The 14,736-nt window shown below is 41.3% G+C and overlaps 1 protein-coding gene across 1 annotated transcript in view; it reads right to left on the bottom strand.

Moving 5' to 3' along the window:
- The window catches only part of PPTC7 (protein phosphatase targeting COQ7), a 48,525-nt gene that overhangs the window by 14,450 nt on the left and 19,339 nt on the right, over positions 1-14,736 (bottom strand). The window contains exon 2 of the mRNA XM_012469067.2: positions 3,247-3,426. Within this exon, the coding sequence (XP_012324490.1) occupies positions 3,247-3,426 (180 nt within the window). The remainder of the gene's footprint in view (positions 1-3,246; positions 3,427-14,736) is intronic.

Here is a 14,736-nt window from a genome sequence, read left to right as displayed (position 1 = left end):
TCACTAGAAGCCAGGAGTTTGAGACTAAGCCTGGCCAACATGGTGAAATCCCCTCTCTACTAAAAATACAAAAAATTAGCCAGGCATGATGGTACAAGCCTGTGATCCCAGCTACCTGGGAGGCTGAGGCACAAGAATCATTTGAACCTGGGAGGAGGAGGTTTCAGTGAGCTGAGATTGTGCCACTGCACTGCAGCCTAGGCAACGGTGTGAGACCCTGTCTCAAAAAAAAAAAAAAAAGAAAGAAAAAGTTGTAGGGGAATAAAATTAAATACCTATGTATTTACCTCATGGGGCTGCTGTGAGCACACAGTAGACTCAATTCAAGCTACCATTATTCTATGCACAAACATACACAGAAAAAAATCTGAAAGCATAATCACTCAAACATTAATAGTTTTTTTTAGTGGGATTATGGCTAATCAATGTTTGTCCCAATAAAGTAATTTAAAAACACTTAAATATATATATCTTTCTCATGCTAATATTCAGAAATTCCATTTCCTTGTTATCTACAGTATATGCATTAGTACTAACCTCATGCTATGCTAGCCACTAAGTGTCAATGAAAAGCAAAGTAACTGTAACTCACTGGTAGTGCTTGATAACCTGCTCCACAGCTTACAGTAAAGATTGCCTATTACGTTTTCCTTCCTAACTCAGTGCACATCAACTCTAACCATTTATCATGAATAGATCACCACCCAAAACATCTTCTGAAAATTCATGGGATTATATTCTGAGAAAGAAAAACAACCTGAGTAGCACAGGCTTGAAAATTCTGCTGCAAGAAGGACTCATGTGACTCATTATTACTCACTGATGAAGCCAGGCTATCCTTTGCTACTCTGCAGCAGTAACTCGCTGAGTTGGAATTAAAATGGTCCTGATGAGTGGCTGAGCTTCACTATCCAAAGCAGCACCAACGAGTATGAGCCCAGCCTTACAGAACCCTATGGGCTTGGAATATACCCTCCTCCTCTGCCTCCTCAAATTCCTGATGTGTGCATGTGGCTCAGGCCCCAGCAGCCTAATACTGGGAGAAGAGCTCATCATTCTCATGTGTTTGGAGAGGAACAAGCAGGCAAAGATAAGTAAGAAAAGCGGTGCTGAGAATCAGTGTTGTATGTTCAGACAAATGACCCATACAGACAGGAACCCAGGAGAGTCCCTCACGCTCAAATGGAAATTTTTTTTATCACCCTGCCCCTTATTTTGTAAACTACTACTAAGCCTTTTGTGTGGCAGAAAAGGGATAACCTTATTAGGACAAACCCAAGTTAAGATATGCTGGCTGCATAGGATCTTATCAATCCATTTAAGGGTTTCTGAGGAAATAATACATGTCAACAACTAGCCTGTAATGCCCTTAGACCCAAATGCAGCTAGAAAATCAAAGAAATAAGTGGTTACAGCTACTAGCTACTAGCTTCCTTTTATTTTGGAATTGCTTTGTAGGCTTTTCAGCAGTTGCTGAATTAAAAAAAAAAACTACCTAACTAATCTTGTAAAGTTGTCACAATTTACAATTATATCTAGCTAAAGTTCAGTAAAACTCAGCAGCCTGTCTTTGCCAAAATATGCTTGAGTTTTATTACAAACAGCCTAGGGATGTGTACATTTTGTGAAAAAGAGGTGTGTGTCAAACATGGTGAAGGATTACTTCAAGGTGCCTTTTAGTAGAAAATAGGAATCACAATATTCAATGTAAGAAAATATTATTTTCTCTAATATTACATTTAAATGCACTTTATTAATATCTCCCAGTTACATGAAAGTGAACAGACAGAAAGGGAAAGTAGGAATAGGAAAAAAAAACACAGCAAAAACCAAAGCTTTTAAAGTGTAAAATCAGGATAGTTGATATTTTCTAACCAGTTATCTGAAGTCAAAGTAAATGATGGGGGGTCGGGGGGTCAGCACAGCCACTCTTGAGAACAAGCAGGAGGCGGGTCCCTGGAATGTGTGTCTAGGGGCTCTCTCTCCATTTAAGTGTGAAGTAAGATCACAGGTTAAGTGGCTTGTCCAAAGACACACAGCAAGTTGACAGAGAGGTGCTAGAAATAGAATCTAGACTGTTTCACTGTGCCAGGCAAGCTTCATACTGCATGTCCAAACAGGGGATTAAGACAAAGCAGTATATACTGAAACTGTAAGACAAGATCCCTCAGCAGTTAGAAGGAAAACGAGTTAGTTAATCACAGCACAGACAGAAGACTGCAGAGTGATAAAAAGAACTCTTACAAAGGACTTAAACTGAAGGCAATTCTACAACTGTGGTTGATCTCCATTAACACTGAACAGGGGCTGATTTTAAATGTGGATGGTGACTGGGAGGAAGGCCTTTTAGTAACCAGGAAGATGCTGGCAATTAGCAGAAACTTAACAATACCCTTTCTGAGAGTCTGTTTAGAAGGCTGGGTAAAAGTTCCTAGGAAACCATTTAACAAACAAATGGAGAGGCTTGGCCAAAGGATGCTCCATTAGCCTATCAGATAAACAAACCCTAGGTATTTGGTTTTAAGTTTTCAAATACAGGATTATTGGGGATCTAATTTGTGCCAAGTTATTTCACCAGGCTAATCACCTGTTAGCAGTGTGGGGTGACCAAACACAACTTGAACTCATCACAGGTAATCAACTGAATTTTGCAGGCTAGATCCTTCCTTCCTTTCCTCTTGCTCTTCTTTCTTCTTTTACTATATTTTAAATCCCTCATACAGTTTTAACTCTTTATGTTTCTAAACTTGAAATACATGGAATCAGACTGTTAGATGGAATTCTGCAATTTTCTCTCTTCCATTCACAACATGTTTCTAAGTACGGCATGCAGCTTTAAGTCATTTCTTTTTACAATGCATTTTTCTACAACAGACAGACTTTTTAGGTTGTCCCCAGTTTTCTGCTATTATTGGCAACATTTTTAGAACACTCTCATACCTATCTCTTGGTTCGCACGTATTGTGCAAGAGTTTCTCTAGTCTAGGGTAAACACCTAGAAGTGCGATTGCTGGGGCATACTATGTGTTCGTATTTAATACCAAATTGTTTTCCAAACTGGCTGTACATATCCATATTCCCTCCAAGCAGTACTAAGTATTCTGGTTGGCCTATAGTTTCTCTATCACACTCTGCTTAGTAGGAAGAGCCTCAGAAAAATGCTGGGCTGATAAATGATTTTCTTGGTTTTGTTTTTAACTATCTAGGGGGCTTCTTTAGAGGAAAACCCATAGGATATTCACTTACCGAGCAAAGGTACTTTATTTTGCAGCAACTCACAGTAGCTTGTGGTGAGAATTCCAATGGGATTACTAGGTACGAATCGTCCTTCTTTTACTAAACGTTCACACGTCCGCATTAAAGTCCCTGAGAACTGAGACGGATCAACTCCATAGTCTCTCCAGCCTCCTACACCATCTGCAACCCCTGAAGAAAAAAAAATTACATTCAAAGAAGAATCTTACCAACTTCGCAGGAATTCTTACCTCCGTTTTCTCCTAACAGCTAATTTCACTACATGCCACTAATCTATTTACACCAAAATTCAGAATAAAAAGCACTTGCGTTTAATGTATTCTACACTATCACTCCTAAGCCACATTTTCTACTTAGAATTTGGTCTTTCATATATTGATGAATAAACTTTTTTTTTTTTTTTGAGACGGAGTTTCACTCTCGTTACCCAGGCTGGAGTGCAATGGCGCGATCTCGGCTCACCGCAACCTCCGCCTCCTGGGTTCAGGCAATTCTCCTGCCTCAGCCTCCTGAGTAGCTGGGATTACAGGCACGCGCCACCATGCCCAGCTAATTTTTTTGTATTAGTAGAGACGGGGTTTCACAATGTTGACCAAGATGGTCTCGATCTCTTGACCTCGTGATCCACCCGCCTCGGCCTCCCAAAGTGCTGGGATTACAGGCTTGAGCCACCGCGCCCGGCCTGAATAAACTTTTGAGCTACCACAGGGTGGCATTGCCTACCAGCCAAGAGTTCAATTTCAGCATCTGTGTATAGATATATTTGTGTCATTAATACTTTGCTGTCTTTTATAAGAACGAAAACTGATTTTAAAGAAAGTGCTGATGCTAGTGACGATACAATTGAGTCAGAGCTGGCAATCACAAAGAACATCAAAAGTGGCAACCTTTTAACTCCAAACATTGGTCAATCACTGGGAAATAAAGAACAAAATTGAGAACATATCCCATCCCCTCTCCTTCTACCCTGTACAGGGCAGCACTGTCCAATACAACAACAGCCATTCCTCATGAGGCTACTGAGCACCTAAAATGGGGCTAGCCCAACTTGAGTCATGCTCTAAGTATAAAACACACACTGGTATTAAAAAAAGTAGAATCTCTAATTTTTGTATTCATTACTTACATAATGAAATCACATTGGTGAGGGGCATGGTGCTTCATGCCAATAATCCCAGCACTCTGGGAGGCCGAGGTGGGAGGATCACTTGAGCTCAGGAATTCAAGATTAGCTTGGACAACACAGTGAGCCCAGGGGGTTGAGGCTACAGTGAGCCATGATTGCACTACTGTACTCCAGCATAGATGACAGAGCAAAACCCAGTCTCAAAAAAAAAAAAAAGGAAAAGATAAAGAAAGAATATTTTGGATATAATGCACCAAAGAGAATGCATTATCAAGACTGATTTCCATTTTATTTATTTACTGATTTTTTTTTTTTTTGAGACAGTCTCGCTCTGTCACCTAGGCTGGAGAGCAGTGGCGTGATCTCAGCTCACTGCAACCTCCACCTCCTGAGTTCAACCGATTCTCCTGCTTCAGCCTCCTAAGTAGCTAGGACTACAGGTGCTGGACCGCACGCCTGACTAATTTTTGTATTTTTAGTAGAGACAGGGTTTTGCCATATTGGCCAGGCTGGTCTCAAACTCCTGACTTCAAGTGATCTGCCTACCTTGGCCTCCCAAAGTGCTGGGATTACAGGCATGAACCACTGCATCTGGCCAAATTTCACCTTTAAAAAAAAATTATTATTATTTTTAGCCTTTTGCCCAGGCTGGAGCGTAGTGGTACGATCACAGCTTATTGCAGTCTTGAACTCCCAGGCTCAAGTAATCCTCCTACGTCAGCTTCCTGAGTAGCAAGGACTACAGGGTCATGCCACCACACCCAGCTAGTTTTTGTCTGTCTGGCAATGCAGAGACAGGATCTCACTGTATTGCCCAGGCTGGTTTTGAACTCCTGGGCTCAAGTGATACTCCTGCCTCAGCCTCCCAAACTGCTGGCATTACAGGCATGAGCCACCATGCCTGCCCTCTTTTTTAGTTAATATGAATACTAGGAAATTTAAAATTACATATGTGATTCACATTATATTTCTATTGCATAGTACTAGTATAGAGATTTTTTGATAGGCCCAAAGAGTTACTGATCAGTTCAGTCTGCTTAAGGCTCCTTTATCAGGAGGAAACTAGTGTTTAAGAAAGTCAATTAAAATATCAAAGCCATAATACAATCTTTTACTCAAACTCTTGCAAAACACCAAGCTACTCTTTCCAACACTAAAACCAACTTCTACCTACTAAATTCAAAGACACTGAGAGAAAATGTCAAAAACGTACATTATTAAGGCTTTAAACAGCCTTTCTGGAAGGATCTGTAAGAAATATTAACAATGGATGCTTCAGAAATAAGTAACTAAAAACGATCCATGAACAAAATGGGAATTTTTGCCTTTTACTTCATACCATTCTGTATTGTTTTAATTTTATTTATTTATTTATTTATTTAGATATAGAGTCTCGCTCTGTCACCCAGGCTGGAGTGCAGTGGCGCAATCTCGGCTCACTGCAACCTCCGCCTCCCAGGTTCAAGCAATTCTGTGTCTCAGCCTTGCGAGTAGCTGAGATTACAAGCGCCTGCCACCATGCCTGGCTAATTTTTACATTTTTAGTAGAGATGGGGTTTCACCATCTTGGCCAGGCTGGTCTTGAACTCCTGACCTTGTGATCCACTTGCCTCAGCCTCTCAAAGTGCTGGGATTACAGGCGTGAGCCACCGCAGCAGCCTTAATTTTATTTTCATCATGAGGATGTATCATATGATTTTTAAAAACAGGAATTTTATAATTTTTTAAAGTTTCTAAGCATGAAACATCCTTCCCATATACACATTTTTTTGTACATTCAACTTTCTTTTAAGAATGTATTTGGTACAGGCCAGGCGTGGTGGCTCACGCCAGTAATCCCAGCAACTTGAGAGGCTGAGGTGAGAAGTTCAAGACTGGCTAACATGGTGAAACCTCGTCTCCACTAAAAATAAAAAAATTAGCTGGGTATGGTGGTGTACACCTGTTGTCCTAGCTACTCTGGAGGCTAAGTCAGGAGAATCACTCGAACCCAGAAGGAGGAGGTTGCCGTGAACTGAGATCACGCCACTGCACTCCAGTCTGGGCAACAAGAGTGAAACTCCGTCTCAAAACAAAACATAACAAAAAGAATGTATTTGGTACAAAAGTAGGAGAGTATATATACATATACTCTCTGAATATGTATATATATGTATATATGTGTATATATATATGTATATATAATATGCCTATATATACATCCCTGAAAAACTGACTTAACATCAATTGGACACATGAAACTCTCTTTCTCTGGGGATGGTAGTTATCAAACAAAGGGAACACATACTGAAAAAGTAAGAAGAAGCAGAATTGGAAGACATAAAGAAGGTGACAAATAGTTTATTGCCACTGGGGCAGCAACTTTCCCTACCTATGTGACCAACCAATAAGCCAAATTTCACTACAGGGCAATTCCATATTAGTTAATTAAAGTGATAAAAAGTCTGGGATTGGTTTCAAAATAATTAAGGGGTTAAAGGGGGAGTGATAGAGGCACAGATAAAACAAGACTGGCCATGAATGGATGGTTGTTGAAGCTGAATAGGAAGTACACCCATCTCTCTACTTTGATATATATTTGAAATTTTCCATAACACAACATTTAAATAATAACAACGATAATAACAAGTTTAAAAAGAAAAAAGGCCCTTTTGCCTGCTGTGTGGAGGGCAAGAGCGGAAGGAGTTTGAGTGATCCGTGCTTGCAGTGTGGTTAGAGGCGTGCAAACATTTGGGATCCATGAAACAGGACACGTGCATAGAGGGGTGAGGGTGAGGGAAAGAGAAGCAGCAGGGCTAACTAGGGATCTATCTTAAAAGGAATAGCATATTTCACTCAGTTTTTCAAGGAGTTGTGAGGAAATTTGGGAAACTTATATTAAGAGTATTTACTATCATTTAAATAGGAACTTCTTTGGAGAAATTCTTAAGTTTACTAGGAGTAAGATTTCATCACAATTTAAAACACAACAATTTATGTTAAAATACAGCATACAATTATAAGCTTTGCAACACTATCTGATGAATCATTCTTTTCAAACCACTGCCTGCTCCAGGGAAGAATTTCTTCTTAACTAGTCTCTGGTTCAACAACTACAATTAACTTTAAATACAAATTGGTTTCACCTGCAAATGCCCTTCACAAGAAAACCATTAAAATCTAAGATAACGTTTAGAGTCGATCCTGGCACTCACTAAATAATCTGTCAGCAGGTTGAGTCTGACCTGACACAGCCCTTCAACATTAATCAGATTTCTCCCAGAATAGAGCGAAACCTTTCAGGCACCTGTTTGCATTTTAACACGGGCACAGGAAGCCGGGCAAAACACCACTGACCGAATCTCTTTAGAGGAGACAGAAACTCAAAAAGCATATAAACTCTTTTCAATAAAGCTATAGGGAAAAAAGCCTTAATACAGTACATACGTATAACTTACTTACAAAGAATAAGTTACGTAAGGGGAAGAGTTGTATTTGGGATAAGATCCAGGCTAAAACTACAATAAGTCACTACACATATATATGAAGCCTAATTTTATTGATATTAGGTGGTTGTTTCTACACAGAAATTAATATGTCCTCTATTGCATAAACAATAGCTTCAGACTACAAAAAGCAAAATACTTTTTTTTTGTTTTTTTTTTTGAGACGGAGTTTCGCTCTTGTTACCCAGGCTGGAGTGCAATGGCGCGATCTCGACTCACCGCAACCTCCGCCTCCTGGGTTCAGGCAATTCTCCTGCCTCAGCCTCCTGAGTAGGTGGGATTACAGGCACGTGCCACCATGCCCAGCTAATTTTTTGTATTTTTAGTAGAGACGGGGTTTCACCATGTTGACCAGGATGGTCTCAATCTCTTGACCTCGTGATCCACCTGCCTCGGCCTCCCAAAGTGCTGGGATTACAGGCTTGAGCCACCACGCCCGGCCCATAAAATACTTTTTAAACAGTAAACCGATCCAGATATAAAGGGAAATTTCATTCAGAATACATTTCAATGGTAAAGAAAACAACCGTTTAAAGGAGAAATTGCTTAAGATCCCAAAGATGTCAAGAACGCAGCTATCAAACAGCAAAGGGTAAGCCTAAGAATACTCTGGAACAAATGGAGGTCACACATGGACCACCACATTGTACACACTGCGCTAGGAAACAAGAGGGCTGAGAGAAAGAAAGCCAGTCTCTGTGAAGCTCCCCTGCTAGTGGAGCGCTAGATTTCTCACAGAGAAACCAGACAAATGGCTCCCATAAATGCTGCTGTGGGAAGGTCATCAGCCAATGGCTAGTGCTTATGGACACAAGAATGGAGCGCCTCAAGAACAGTGCCAGCCTACTCTGAAAGTGGCATTCGGATAGGCCCTGTAGGGGTCAGCCAGATTTCCTGGGCAGGGGAGGATAACAAGAGGAAAAGAAAGGCAGACAACTAGATGCTGGGTCTTGGGTGAGCAGGGAGAAGCTGAAAAAACACAGGGCAGTAGCAGAGGTTATAGAAAACCAAGAATCCCAGTTGAAGAACTCTAAAGTTCTTTATGCTACTGACCTGCACTAACATGGGAGCCACTAGCCACATGCGGCTACTGAGTCTAAAATGTCACTTTGTTTGGATTGAGAAGTGCTTGCTATTAAGTGTAAAATACATTCTGGATTCCAAAAACTTAGAACCAACAACAGAAAAACTGTAAAATGACTTAGTAATAGTTTTGTTTTCTTTTAAGAGATGGGGTCTCACTCTGTAGTCCAGGCTGGACTGGTGGCCTGACTCACTGCAGCCTTGAACTCCTGGGCTCAAGTAATCCTCCCACCTCAGCCTCCTTAGTAGCTAGGATTACAGGTGCACATCAACACACCCAACTATTTTTTTTTGGTAAGTTTTTGTAGAAACACGGTCTCACTATGTTGCCCAGGCTGGTCTCAAACTTCTGGGCTCAAGCGATCTCACACCTTGGCCTCCCAAAGTGCTGAGCTTATAGGCATGAGCCACTAGATCTGGCCAAGTTTAATTTACATATTAGACATAGTTAAGAGGTTAACAACAATAATAAAACAGAACAATTGGCCAGGCATAGTGGCTCATGCCTGTAGCCCCAGCACTTTGGGAGGCCGAGGTGGGAAGATTGCAAGGTCAGGAGATCGAGACCATCCTGGCCAACATGGTGAAACCCTGTCTCTACTAAAAATACAAAGATTATTAGCTGGGCATGGTGGCACGTGACTGCAGTCCCAGCTACTCGAGAGGCTAAGGCAGGAGAATCGCCTGAACCCAAGAGGTGGAGGTTACAGTGAGCAGAGATCGCGCCACTGCACTCCAGCCTGGGTGACAGGGCAAGACTCCATCTCAATAAAAATAAATAATAAAATAGAACAATTATAACAATATACTATAATAAATATTGTGTGAATGTGGTCTCTGTCTATATTATTGTTAGGTACTGTGGGTGTATTAGTCCATTCTCACGCTGCTATGAAGAAATACCCGAGACTGGTAATTTCAGGAAGGAGGTTTAACTGACTCACAGGTCTGCATGGCTGGAGGGGCCTCAGGAAACTTACAATCATGGCAGAAGGGGAAGCAAACACATCCTTCTTCACAGGGTGGCAGGAGACAGAAGTGTTGAGCAAAAGAGAAAAAGCCCCTTATAAAACCATCAGACCTTATGAGAATTCAGTCACTATCACAATGATAGCAGCATAGGGGTTTATGGAAAATACAATTCGAGATTTGGGTGGGGACACAGCCAAACCACATCAGTGGGTAACTGAAACCTCAAATAAGGGGGAACTACTGTTTCTGGATTTGGGGAATGAGAAAGTATTGATTATATTATTCTACAGTTGGCAAGGGTGTGTAAATGACTTTAGAAGACATTTAATTCTGTCTTGGGTAGGTCAAACTTTAGGTGCCAGCAGGGCATTTTTGTGGAAGCGTTGTGTATAAAGTGAGGAACTATGAGCCTGCAGCTGGCAAGGCCAGTTGGGGCTGGAAAATCTGATAATTGACACCTTAGTGGTGAATGAGACACTCAGGTAGGGTATGCAGTTTGTCAGAATGATATAATCTCCATGGAGGTAGAGAGAAGCAAAGCTAAAAAGTAGGCTGAATTAATAACTAGAAAGGCCTTGAATGCCACGATAAAGAGGTTGCACTGAATATAGAAGCTATTTCCTTTGGTTCACTGTAATCATCTTATGTCTCCATTAATAACATTCTGTGAGCACACATCTAGCTTAAGTGTTTCCTTTGACCCACAATCCAATTAAAACCATTATTAGATTAAGATAATGATTACATATCATAAATAGCTGAGCAAAAGGTTGAGCAAAGACCGTATGGTACAGAAAAATCCTTTATCTTTTCAATGGAAATGTCAGTTTTAAGAATCGAATTGAGCAACTACAAAATAGTTACAGTATTCATGTTTTTACTAAGTATTTTATTAGGTTTTCCATAGACTAAAATTATTTTCTTTTTCTTTTTTTAACAGCATCTTGCTCTGTCACCCAGGCAGGAGTGCAGTAGTGCAAACATAGCTCACTGTAACTTTGAACTTCTGGGTTCAAGAGATCCTCCCATTTCAGCCTCCAGAGTAGCTATGACTATAGGAACGAACCACCACACACGACTAATTTTTAAAAGAAATTTTTTGTAGAAATGTGGGCTCATTACGTTGCCTAGGCTGGTCTCAAACTCCTGGGCTCAAGTGATCCTCCTGCTTCAATCTCCCAAAGTGCTGGGATTATAAGCAAAAATCACCATGCCTGGTCTCACAGATTGATTTTTTCTACAGTTAAGGGTTAAAAGGGAAGCAAAAAGAGTAATTCTGGGTGTCTGCCGTCATTAAGTGTATCTTTTTATAAGAAGAAAAAATTTTTTTTAAAGAAATGGGGTCTTGGGCCCAGGGCAGTGGTTCATGCCTATAATCCAGCACTTTGGGAGGCCTAGGTGGGTAGACCACTTGAGCTCAGGAGTTCAGGACCAGCCTGACCAACATGGTGAAACCCCATCTCTACTAAAAATACAAAAATTAGACAGGCGTGGTGGCATGCGCCTGTAAGCCCAGCTTCTTGGGAGGCTGAGGCAGGAGAATTGCTTAAACCCGGAGGTGGAGATTGCAGTGAGCCAACATCGCCATCACTGCACTCCAGCCTAAGTGATAGGGCAAGACTCCACCTCAGGAAAAAAAAATAAATGAGGTCTCACTCATTTCACTCAGACTAGAATGCAGTAGTGCAGTAATAGCTCACTGCAGCTTCAAACTCCTGAGCTCAAGAGATTCTCCCATTTCAGCCTCCCAAATAGCTGGAACTACAGAAACATGCCACCATACTCATTTATTTCTTGTAGAGACGGGGAATTTGCCATGTTGCTTAGGGTGGTCTTGAACTCCTGGGCTCAAGTGATCCTCCTGCTTCCGCCTCCCAAATGCTAGAATTACAGGAATGGGCCACTGAGCCCAGCCAAGAAGAAAATTCTTAAGCAATTTTCATTTTTCTTTTTTCATTTTCATTTTTCTTTTGAGACAGAGTTTCACTCCTGTTGCCCAGGCTGGAGTGCAATGGCGCGATCTCAGCTCACTGCAACCTCCACCTCCCAGGTTCAAGCGATTCTCCTGCCTCAGTCTCCCAAGTAGCTGGGATTATAGGCATGTGCTACCATGCCAAGCTAATTTTGTATTTTTAGTAGAGACGGGGTTTCTCCATGTTGGTCAGGCTGGTTTCAAACTCCTGACCTAAGGTAATCCACCTAAGGTATCCACCTAATTTCGAATTCCTGACCTAAGGTAAAGTGCTGTGATTACACGTGTGAGCCACCATGCCTGGCCCTAGCAATTTTCATTTTTCTAATTAACACATTTTTGTCTTTGCCAAAATGGTATAACCATGTAAAATGGTAGTTACGACCAGGCATGGTAGCTCATACCTGTAATCCCAGCATTTTGGGAGGCTGAGGCAGGAGGATCGTTTGAGCCCAGGAGTTCTAGACCAGCCTGGGCAATATAGCAAAACTCGTCTCTACAAAAAAATTTAAAAATCAGCCAGGCATGGTGGCACACACCTGTGGTCCCAGCTATACACGAGGCTGAGGGTGGGAGGATTGCTTGAGTCCAAGAGGTTAATGCTGCAATAAGCCATGATCACACTACCTGCACTTCAGCCTGAGCGACAGAGCAAGACTCCGTCTCAAAAAAAAAAAAAAAAAAAAAGATAGTTATAACCAAACGATAGCTATCTATCTTAAAAATCCTATCTTCCCAATTACACAGTCACCTAACTGTGTAACTGCAAAAAGCTCACTGTAGGAAAGACTTCTGAATCAGTCAAAATCAGCAGGAGCCTCTCCAGTACTATCCTCCATTATCAGCCATCAGCATGATGTTGCAATTATTTTAAACCCCTCCTACTGCACTCATCTTCAGACATGCAGTTACCTACAAAGCAAATGTCTTCTAGAAGAAAGCGATGCCTAAAGAATACTACATTTCAATTTTAATATAAACATCAATAAAGAAAAACAGCAATTTCATTTTGTCCAAAAATGTATTTGACGTACACTCTGGCAGAATTTTAAATATTAACTTGTACCCAAAGGTAATGGTTTTATTCCTTGCATCTTTGATGACCTCAAGGCATTTTACATCAAGCCTCACATTCCAAAGATGCATACTGGTTTTACACGGATTGTCTTTCCATCAGTGAAACACATCTCCTGCCTACTAGGATGGGTACTTGATAGTGAATTGAAACTCTAGAGGAGAAACTGAGTAAGAATCTGGCAGGATCACAAGAGTTGAATAACAAAAGTATCAGGAGACCCTCTGCACTTTGAGGAATAAGGATATCTGCTTTTACAGACTCTCTGCAGCAAGGAGTCATCTAATTAGAAAGGGGGCTAAGCAATATTTATTGCAGTACAACAGCCATCTTCTTTTCAGATGCTGAGGCTTTTCAAAGACTATAGTGTTCTCAGAGCCAACCTCATCTGTCTAAAGATGTCACAGCACAAAGCACTATAACTAGAAAAAAAAAATGAGATCAGTGTAAAAACTCAATTTCCTATGAAATGGAACAGATCACATTTATATCAACATTTCTGTTTTTTTTCTTTTCTTTTTTGAGATGGAGTCTCACTCTGTGGCCCAGGATGGAGTGCAGTGGTGCAATCTTGGCTCACTGCAACGTCAGCCTCCTGGGTTCAAGCGACTCTCCTAACTCAGCCTCCTGATTAGCTGGGGTTACAGGCACCCACCACCACACCTGGCTAATTTTTGTACTTATAGTAGAGATGTGGGGTTTCACCATGTTGGTCAGACTGGTCTCAAACTCCTGATCTCAAGTGACCGCCCCCCACTGCCTCGGCCTCCCAAAGTGCTGGTATTACAGGCGTGAGACACCACATACGGCCTGTATCAGTATTTCTTTCTTTCTTTTTTTTTTTAAATCAATATTTCTTAAAACTCAACTATTTGGGAACTTAACAATACTCCCAACCAGGTGCAGTAGCTCATGCCTGTAATCCCAGGATTGTGGGAGGTTGATGCAGGCGGATCACTTGGGTTCAGGAGTTTGACAGCAACCTGGGCAACATGGTGAAACCTCCATCTCTGCTGAAAATACAAAAAATTAGCCCGGCACAGTGACACACCACTGTGGTCCCAGCAGCTTGGGGGCTGGGGTAGAAGGATTGCTTGAGGCCAGGAGCTGTGAACGTGTCACTATACTCCAGCCTGCATGACACAGCAAAACACATCTCAAAAAGACTCCCCCAAAAAACAAAAAACACTCCCCTGTGATTCAGGACTGTGAAATGTTGTATCTGTAAATAATTATCCCACAGCAAGGGTTGCTTGAGCCCAGGAGGTTGAGGCTGCAGTGAGCGATCACTGTGCTACTACAATACAGCCTGGATAAAGAGCGAGACACTGTCTCTATTTTAAAATAAATTTTAAAAAAATCCAAAGGGAATGAAAAGCAAGATTACTTGAAAAAAAAAAATTCAACACATGTATTCTGTCAAGTTATATAGAAAAATGCCATTTGCTTTTTCACTAACAACAGTCCTTTCACTTCTATGAAGGTAACATTACATAGATTATGCTGCACTTCCTGTTTTAACAAGCAAGTGAAATATTCCCTTTGCAAGAAGGTTCCAGTCTGGCACAGTGTTTCACACCTGTAATCCCAGCACTTTTGGAGGCTGAGGTGGGCAAATCACTTGAGGTCAGGAGTTTGAGACCAGCCTGGCCAACATGGTGAAACTTCATCTCTACTAAAAATACAAAAATTAGCTGAGTGTGGTGGCACATACCTGTAATACCAGCTAGTTGGGTGGCTGAGGCAGGAGAATCACTGGAACCTGAGA

The sequence above is a fragment of the Aotus nancymaae genome, unplaced genomic scaffold (genome assembly GCF_030222135.1).
Source record: "Aotus nancymaae isolate 86718 unplaced genomic scaffold, 86718_ANA_hifiasm-v0.15.2.pri h1tg000021l, whole genome shotgun sequence".
In the NCBI taxonomy this organism is placed as follows: Eukaryota; Metazoa; Chordata; class Mammalia; order Primates; family Aotidae; genus Aotus; species Aotus nancymaae.
This window is presented reverse-complemented; position numbering and strand designations above follow the sequence as displayed.